Source organism: Anopheles darlingi, chromosome 2 (genome assembly GCF_943734745.1).
Source record: "Anopheles darlingi chromosome 2, idAnoDarlMG_H_01, whole genome shotgun sequence".
In the NCBI taxonomy this organism is placed as follows: domain Eukaryota; kingdom Metazoa; phylum Arthropoda; class Insecta; order Diptera; family Culicidae; genus Anopheles; species Anopheles darlingi.
In genome coordinates this window covers 36224881-36234402 of record NC_064874.1, presented here as the reverse complement: position 1 = coordinate 36234402, position 9522 = coordinate 36224881, and the positions used below count along the sequence as shown (strand labels likewise).

Genomic DNA, 9522 nt, shown 5'->3' with positions numbered 1-9522 from the left:
CACGGTGACACCCGGCCCAGATAATGATGGTGACACGATACAAGGGTCGGTGTGTTTGGTTTAACCCCTGTCGGCATCGATGGATGGTAGTAGGCTAATGCGTGCCGCTACCAATCTATCCATGCCATGTCCAAGCGGATCATAAGCCCACCGTAAATCGCTTACCCGCGAGCAGTTTATGATAAATCAATAGCTATGATTGCACCCCCGTGATTCGTGATGATTCGTGTGATGAGTGCATTATGACGCCGCGAGCTCATTTGGGTGTTCTATAATTCACAACATAATTGCGATGCTCGTTGATGGTCACGGGTCGCACGGGGGTCTTCACCGGTGGTATAAATACACGGACGCCAGAAGCGACACGGCTGGACCACTGCGACAGTACGGTACGGAATGTGGCCCCGTTTGGGCCGAGTTGTGTCGCTGCTGCTGCTCACCGTGACGGTAAGGCGCACCCTTGGTGACGTTCCGATCGACGAGAACTACAACGAGAAGCTACTGACGGTGGTACCGTGCGTGAAGCGGCTCTGCGAGAAGTACTTCCGATCGGAGCGCGCCATGAAGGGCTCACTGGCGATCATCAACATCAAACCGGACGCCTCCGCCTTCCAGCTCAATATCCTGCGATCGTTCAACGAAGACCCACGCCACGAGATGGGCGTCATGGTGAAGGATGCGCGCAAAAAACACTGGAACGCCTCGCACGTTACGGAGAAGGCGAAGAACTATCTGATGCTGATCGGCGATTCGTCGGAGCTGGCCGCTCCGATCCATCAGTTGCGTCGGCTACCGACCTGGAATCCACTAGCCCAGGTCGTGGTGGTCTTTACGTCCGAGATGACACCGCTCGTGTTCGAGATCGAGGTGCGGAACGTGCTGCAGGAACTGTTCGATAACTCGGTGCTGAACGTGAACGTCATGGTGCAACGGTACAACACGAGCGTGCTTGAGACGTGGACCTGGTTCCCTTACGAGAGTGGCGGTTGTGCGGATAACATCGCCCAGGTACGGCTCGTCGATGAGTGCGAATACGTCGAGGAGAACGACGGTACGGTCGGGGTGCTGGAACCCGATGTCCGCTGGCGGCCACTGTTCCGTGAGGTGCACCATTTTTCCGACTACGGCCCAAAGATACCGAAGTACTACAACTACTGTCCGCTCAAGATTACGACCAGCATCTGGGAACCGTTTGTGGTGGGCAATGAGAGTCACATCGAGAAGGGATTGGAGGTGCTGATGCTCGACACGATAACGGCTCGGATGCGACTGGTTCCGGTGTACGGTGTACTGGATGCGGCCCGTGCAACGGCCCATATCACGGCCGATAACCAAACTGGCCTGTACGCGGACGTTATACAGCGCCGGACGGATCTGATGATCGGTGGACTGTACGAGAATCCCATCAGTCGACGGTTACTCTCTGCGACGATCCCATACTATCAGGATGATCTGACGTGGTGTGTGGCGACGGCACGGCACGCACCGAAATGGTTGAACGTGTTCATCATCTTCAACATCTGGACGTGGTTGATTGCGATCTTCATTATCTTTGCGGCGGCCGCCCTGCTGTATCGGTTCAACTACGTCGAGCAGCTGTACCGGGTTAACTTCACCTGGATGTTACTCCAATCGCTCGCCTTTTCGCTCAGCGTTTACGCACACTACTGGCCGCGGCGTGTTTCGATTCGTTTCTTCCTGATCGGTTACATGTTCTACGGGCTGCACTGGAATGCGGCTTACCATAGTTTTCTAATCTCGGTGCTAACGCGCCCTCGGTACGAGGTACAGATCGCTAGCGTCGATCAGGCGATCGGGAGTGAGTTTGGGTTTGCCGGGCCCGAGAACGCGCTGGTGCATTTCGACAAACCGGATGAGCGTTCGCGTCACATCGCGGCCCACTATCGAGTGTGCCCGGATATGGACGTGTGTTTGGCAAGGATTCGGAGTGATCGCCAGCTGGCGGTCGGCATTTCGCGCGCTCACTCGAGTAACAGCCGTAGCATCGGTGAGGCTGAGATGTACTGTTTTGCGAAGACGGAAAACATCTACACGTACTCGGTGAGCATGCTGGCGAAGAAGGACTTTCATCTGTTGCCGAAGATTAACGATCTGATCCGGCGCATCAGCGAGTCGGGGCTGCTGGGCAAGTGGCAGAAGGAGAGCGAAAAGATACGGATCGACGACGGGGACGAGTCGGACGATCGGCAGACGATACTGCGGTTGGATCACATCCAGGGAGCTTTTCTGCTTTGGACGGTCGGATTGGGGCTTTCGTTGGTTGGTTTTGTCGCGGAACTACTGTACTACCGGGCACAGCAGCGTTATCGCTGGGCGGCCACCAATCCACTTGATCGCTTCATCTGCTAACACACCGCGGGAAATGACACGCGCGCGCGTGCGCCCTTCCGTGCGCCGAAATCGGTCAGGCGAAGCGGCGCGTGCCATGTGAAAGGAAGTGGCCGACCTTGTACGGAAGGTTGTTTCGGGTTTTCGGTTGCTACGCGTGGCACCGGTACCATCGGCACCGGCACCGGCACCGGGTTTCGATTCCCCAAAGGCAACCGACTAACTAACCAAGCCCTAACTCCTTCCTTGCTCCTACTGGGTGCTGTTTGCTGTGCGACGGAATGGAACACGAATGCCATAGCGTCAGGTGAGTCGAACCGTGAGGGGCGGGTCTCTGGTTGCTGTTGTTTTTTTTTGTTGTACATTTCGGCCGAATGTTGTAGCTGAGTTGTAGGGTGCTTGTCTGGTTGGTTGGGTGGTGAGGCGATGGACGGTTGATGTTTGCATGTAGTTCTGTGATTAGTTTGCTCGCCCTACGGAAGACACGCGATAGCGATGGACGCTTACACGCTGTTTGGAGTCCGGGCCGGCGCCCCGGCAGAGGAGCAATGCGTGCATTTGCGGTGTCAACTGGCCGTGTGGCCGATTGACCGGTAGGGTGGTGGTCCGAGCCGGTAGTAAACAATTAGCCGCGGATCGCATCGTTTCCGCAAAGCGAAAGCACGAAGCAGGCGGACCGAAGAGCGGCGAACCATGCAGTCGGTTTGCAATGCGTTTTGTAGTGCTTAATCTGCCTGTGGCCGGTGTGTGGTGCCCAATCAATTGGCAATCAATCGAATGCGCATGCAATGGTAATTCGTCGTCGTTGGGCCCACTACCGCGCTGGCGCACACTACCCGCTGATTAAGGATCGTTTTTATACGGAAGGCTCTGCAGTAGTACGGAAACCGGTCCGATCATGTCGATTGCTTCGGTTTGACAGTCCGGTATGGGAATGTGTGCACTGGAATGGGTTTTCGGTTAATCCTAGTTCGTGTTGCGCGGCGGTACGATTGCTGGCAGGAGTGCTTAGGAACGGACAGGATACATAAAATAAATGGCTCCGGTGGTTGCCGTGGTGTTGTACAATCGTTGACCGATGCGTAACTATGGCCAATCTCGTTCTTCTCTGGCAATCATGAGTTGCTCCAGATAGGGCGATCAGCGAAGTTAATTAGCAAGTAGGTTGCTTTGTTAATACGTCTGATTTTTAAAGGTAGTGCACACATTTATGTTCCTCCTTCGTCAGTTCGTTTAGTGACGACGGTCTAAAATGAATTCAATCTGTATTAGCCTCCATCGCGTACCGGGTGCCCGAAAAGGAATGCTTTAATAATCTTTCGCACTATCACTAGCAGGCTATAATTGGAGTTCAAAATCTCGACAATACACGGCGGTACGGGATACGGTTAATGGACACTTTCATTTCAATTTTCGTTAAAACATACCGTTCGCCTCAAGGTCGGGCGACCCTGAATGCACACGATTGCAAGCGAAATTCTGTGCAGGGCAAAACGGTCAACTGAATTCGGGATAAATCTGTTTTTTTTTGCTGGTCCTTGCTTCGGCTCGCTTGTCGATGCTGATGTCTGGTTGTAGCAGCATTTCTTGTGACTAACTAAATGCACAGACAAATGTGTAGCAGACGGAAACGAAGAAGAAGAAGAAGCAGAAGTATATTGTATACCCGGGGCCCGTTGTGGCTTGATAAGGATTTATAGCCCGCAAGTGTGTAGATTATTAAGGTCAGCTAGTGAGGCCCGCGTGTGTGGCAACATAGCCGTACGATGTTATGTCGCTGCGTTGCATCGACGCAAAATCCGGCGATGGCCTCCTCCTCCTGTACGATGGATGGCAGCGATCCGGACTTCGCCTGACCGATATATTTCGTTTATCCCAAATCCATCAAAACCACACCGCACGCGCGCGCACCCGCAACAGATGAAAGTAAACCCGAGGAATCCGGTGCAGTGTCTCGTAGTTTCTTCGGCCAAGTCCAAGCCACTTTTCGCTGAAACCTTACCCCGCCCACCTTCGCGCTTTTGTATGACCTGTTGCATAAGCCGGTTCTCAGGCGACCAAAAACCAGGTGAAGGAATAAATGGGTTCACAAACAGCGAGGCCGAACACACCGGAGAATACTTTTCATTGGCCAGCCTGTGTGCTGTACTCCTTTTCCCTGGTGCCCCTGTGCTGCACCAGTCGCTTGCAGCCGGTGAGACGATGAGGGCCACACCAGTGTACTTCGGTCTGCATCGGTCTTGCAAACGTGGTCACCGAGGACCAGCCCGACAACTTTCATTGTTTGACCGTTAAGCTACAGTAGAAACAAATGGAAGAAGTGACAAAAAAAAATCAGTTCTAGTTCATCTTGCTAGCACCCCGGTACAACCAATCGCCTGCAGACGCCTGCCTCGAGCTGTCTAAATGTCAAACACGTGCCGGAGGAGGTCTCGATGATTTTCTGTTTGCCACTTTTCTAATTGATGGATCGGTCAAGGTAGTGGCAGGAGGAGGTTAAGAAATGCAGGGGTGTGAGCTATACGTGCTGCTGGCGGGGCGGTATGTGATTGTAGGATGCTAAAAGGCTCCAAGGTAGCGATGTATAGGAGGTTTAGCCTTCACATATTCACTTGTTATTGCTTGCACGGTTGCAATCTGTCCCCCAAAAAATATTCTTATTATGGGGTATTGTTTAACTGTAATGTTTCTTAAGTTGCTGTAATCTTTCCTTAACCTTCACAACTTATCGTCACAAACATACGGTATAACTATCCCTATACAGAGTTCGCTTTCTAGACAGGTGCTACATGTTTAAATATTGAGTAACTCTGCCATTTTTCAGCGGGCTGATACTGAAGCGCTGCACACAGAAAATAATCTTTTAACTGTGAAAACTATGCCTGCTTAGAGATTTGGGGGACATTCGGTGCATCCCGTATCATTTTTCTGTGAGGCTATTTGAAGAGTAAGGTGTATTCCAACAAATCGAAGACTATTGGAGAGCTAAAAGCTACTTTAAGAGCGGAAACTGCTGCTACTACGTCCGAAATGTTGTCAAATACAATGCATATTCTTGTGGTTCTAGATGCAGTAATTTAATCCTAAAAATATGGCACGCCGATAAAGTCCAAAAGGAATCCAGTGTCAATGTCGGAATGAAATGTATTCGAACCAACAAAAGACGGGATCCAGGAATTGGGCTATAATCTCTTAGTAAACGCAAAGTATTCACGCCGTATTGAAATGTGCAAGTGCAAAAGATTGACAGACTCAAGGTGAGCGACGTGCTGCGTTTGAAACAATCGCTCTGAAGCCACCGCGCCACGGCACAGGACGAACGGCGGTTGTTGTCGCGAGAACCGTTTTCCGATCCCTACTACTCTTGGCTGTCTCTCTCTCTCTCTTGACCGACTCTCGACCGCGAAAACCCACTGCACCGCACCCGGCAACCTGTGCTGGAGGCGCGTACTGCCTTCTTGCGCGTGCTCGGGAGAAGGGGAATCCCGATGAAGCCGGTGTCCGGTGTGTTTCGGTATCGTGAAACGCATCAAAAGAGGCCCGGTTCGGCCGTGGCGATCACATTCGTCGATCGGTCGTGTATCGGTGCAGATCATCGAAGTGTGTGCACGTGTGTCGTGTGCTGTGTAGTGTGTCTGTGTTACTAACGTTGAATGGTGAAAACAATGTAAGTTCCTCGTCGGGTTAGATCTCTTCGCCGTGGACATTCGTGTGTTAGAATAAGTGAACCAGAACTGAGGGACCGAAAGTGAAAGGTTGTGGCATTGTTGGTGCAACTACAGATCTGGTACGGATCACTGTTCTTGCGGTGATCTAGTAAACGGCAGTGCAAGGGCTGCAACGATTGATCGACGACCGAGATGCGCGATCCATTTGGATGGAGCTAGATTATGACAACGGTCGTTTATCGTAACCGTTCCAGGTGCAATGGATTCTGTGTCAACAGGCTTTCCTTATCGGACGGAAATAAGGCGCGATCGGCCGCCCGGTTGACGGTGACGGTCCGTGACAATTACGGCGCTCCAGTATGCGGCAGAGGAACGCAAGTTCCGTTAAAAGTGCGAAGCGAAGACGGCATGACGCGGTAGCGTGTCGAAGATGGGTTGAGCCCGACGAGTAGCGTTGCAAACCTGGCCTTGAGCATCATCCGTGAGCCGTTAAACAGCTGTGGAGAAACGATTTCGCGCGGTTCCGATTATGCTCCGCTTTAACTTGAATTATGATGCGGAACATTGGTAGCGAGCTGGGTGGCAGAGCGGTGGCAGTTAGCTGCGCCAACGACGTCGTTTACAAACATTCAATTGTCACACCTTGTTAAGTGATACATTAGCCACAGTCCAATTGTGCCCTGAGAACCTCATTATGTTTCGAAGATTGCGATTGTGTAACTAGAGCGTTTACTGGACCAGGGCCGGGGTGCCAGAACGCATTGGTGAGGAAACATTCGCGCGCATTATTGGCCAGCGTGTGAACGTGAATTTCTTCAACTGATTGTCCGGCAGAGCTGCCCGGACGATTTTTGCGGCGATCCGTGAAGCCCGTACCGAGCTGGTTGTTCCGCCATCTTGAAGGTCGCGCCAGCTCGTTACGGATTATGATGAGTTTTATTGCGGGAGTTATTAATTGGTTTTTCGTCGACGCTCTACTGCTCTACATTCACACATCAGGAAAGCTTTAATGGAAAATGTTGCACTTTCCATGAGCAGCACGTTGCATAAGTGACGAGCATGGACGATCATCGCTTGCGTCACTTTGTGGACAGCCGCCCCGGGGTGGGGGGGTGGGTGCTTTGGTTCGATGGAACTGTGCTGCTTCTTGACGATCTATTTCTCCTCTTCACTTCCAGCCGTTCTAAATGTCTCGTTACGGGATGCTGACGCCGTTGTGTGTGACGTTGTTCGTTGCCCTGTGCCTTGTGGACGCCACGCCGAAGCTCGAGGTGGTGAAGCAATGGAATCTGCTGAACTTTAACTTCCCCTGGGACTATCCGGCTTCGAACAAGGAGTACTACAATCCGGAAAACATCGTAGCAACCGGTATTGAGGTGGGATATGATCGCATTTTCATTGCGACACCGCGACTGTTCTCGGGCGTACCGTCGACCCTGTCCACGGTGCCACGGGGTACGAACGGTGACTCACCGATACTGCAGGCCTACCCGGATTGGACACATCATCGGGCGGCCACCAAGGAGTATAACTGTTCGGAGATTGGACTGGTTTCGGTGTACCGGGTGCATATCGATTCGTGCAATCGGTTGTGGGCACTCGATGCCGGTGTGTCACGGTCGTTGGAAGATTTTGAAATAACGTGTCCACCGAAGATACTGGTGTACGATCTGCACACGGATCAGGTGGTGCGCCGGATCGATTTTCCGCGAGAGGTGATCCGAGGAGAGTCGCTGTATACGAATCTGATTGTTGACGAAACGACTTCCCGTCCCGAGAATAACTGTGACGATGTGTTCGTTTACATGTCGGATACGGTGGCACCGGGTATTGTGGTTTACGATAGCACCAAGGATTTGACGTGGCGTGTCAGCCATCCAGCCATGTACCCTGATCCGGACTTTGCCCAGTCGGCCATTTTGGAGCATCGCTTTACGCTGATGGATGGCATTGTGGGATTGGCGTTCGATTTGGATGCCGGCATCGTTTACTTCCAACCGTTGGCCACTGATCGGTAGGTAGCGAATGAAAATCCTCATTTTCCCGTCCGTCTATTGTTTTCATTGTGTTTTTGTGAAGCATTTTCTCGGTAACGACGGCTGCTTTGCGCGCCGGGCCATTGCCATTCGGTAAGGAACTGCCCGTAAAGCTAGTGGGACGCAAATCATCGCAGGGAATCGGTTTGGCGGCTTCTCCCCGTGGCGGTACCATCTTCTTCGCTCCCTTCACCGAAACGGCCATTGCCTCGTGGAATCCACGCACGAACGAGCATCAGTAAGTATCGTTTGTGTTGGTCGTAGCTGCATTCCTACATCATTAACAAATGAAACTCTCTTCATCCATTTCAGCATTCTTGCCAAGGATCAAGAAATGCTTCAATTTGCTGCCGATCTGCGTACACCGGACCGTGATGGGACGGCACTGTACGTCCTGACGACGAAGTTCCATCGGTTCTTCCTGAAAAACCTGGACGCTAATGAGTTCAATACCCGGATTCTGCGTATCGATGGTGTCGCCATACCGAGCAGTAAGCTCGATGCTCAAAGTCACCTGAGTCCGACCGTACCGTACGAAACGCTCACTGGTAACAATTACTATCACTCGTCGGTGGTGCTGCCCGTACCGTATAAGCCATTAGCCCCCGGACAAAGCTATGCGTTGCCTCCGGCCGCGACCACTTCAACGCCGGTGGGCGTTTTCGGTGCTCAGCCGTTGCCACCGTTGCCACCCAGCACTACCTATGGCCACAGTGTGCAAGTGAAGCACCCGTTCGGGCCGGGCGTTGGGCCAACGAAATCGTCATTTTTTATCCTGAACAGCGGAGAGAAAGCGTTCCCTCCGCCAGCCCGACCACACTACGCCTCGAAGGGGCCTACTTTTATTCCGAAAATCAACCTGAACTACAACGATCTGAATGGTTTGCGGTTCAGGAAGAGCTTGCCGGCGAACGAAACCGTAGCTCACTGAAGCGGTCGTGAAGGCGGGCGGTAGGTAGGAAGGAGAGGAAGTTCAAGTGTAAATAGGACCGTCTGTCATAAGAAGCAATATGAAGTCTTTGCTATAGCCCAATTGCTCGTCATCAGTGGCCCGGGATACGGTAACAGTACAGACAGTTGTCACTACCGACGAGCAGTATGCCATTGACCACACTGCCACGTAATATATAGGAGATACTCGTAAATTAAGCAGCAATCACCTTCGGAACCCGATGACATATTATACCGATTGCATTCCATTGGATGATTGGATGTTTCTTGGAATTCATTTTCAGCAATTAACAATGACCATTCATAGATTCCATTTCACGCGAAATTCGAGAGCATAGTGTGCGGTTTCGCACATGACAACAAATAGAAACAATATTAACGGTATTATTTTGTTGGATGTTTTATTTCAATGTGATCCAGAAAAATGTCCTCGTAAGTAGTGAGTGCATCAAAGGTAAGTATTATTGGGTTGGATACGTATGATTAAATCGTTCCCTTGTAATATTTTTTTGAATATG

General features: G+C 51.6%; 3 protein-coding genes across 3 annotated transcripts in view; 2 read left to right on the top strand and 1 right to left on the bottom strand.

Moving 5' to 3' along the window:
- Nucleotides 1–9522, bottom strand: part of LOC125950273 (transmembrane and coiled-coil domains protein 2) — a 300863-nt gene that overhangs the window by 121789 nt on the left and 169552 nt on the right. The gene's annotated exons all lie outside the window — the stretch shown is intronic.
- Nucleotides 397–2370, top strand: LOC125959201 (uncharacterized). Its single transcript, XM_049692012.1, has one exon. It carries the CDS (start codon nucleotides 397–399, stop codon nucleotides 2368–2370), a length of 1974 nt encoding a protein of 657 aa, XP_049547969.1.
- LOC125950281 (major royal jelly protein 1-like) lies at nucleotides 5875–9381 on the top strand. The gene is made up of 4 exons (XM_049678140.1): nucleotides 5875–6016; nucleotides 7196–8031; nucleotides 8097–8291; nucleotides 8366–9381. The coding sequence occupies exons 2-4, from the start codon at nucleotides 7205–7207 to the stop codon at nucleotides 8982–8984; spliced, it is 1641 nt and encodes a 546-aa protein (XP_049534097.1). The 5' UTR covers nucleotides 5875–6016; nucleotides 7196–7204; the 3' UTR covers nucleotides 8985–9381.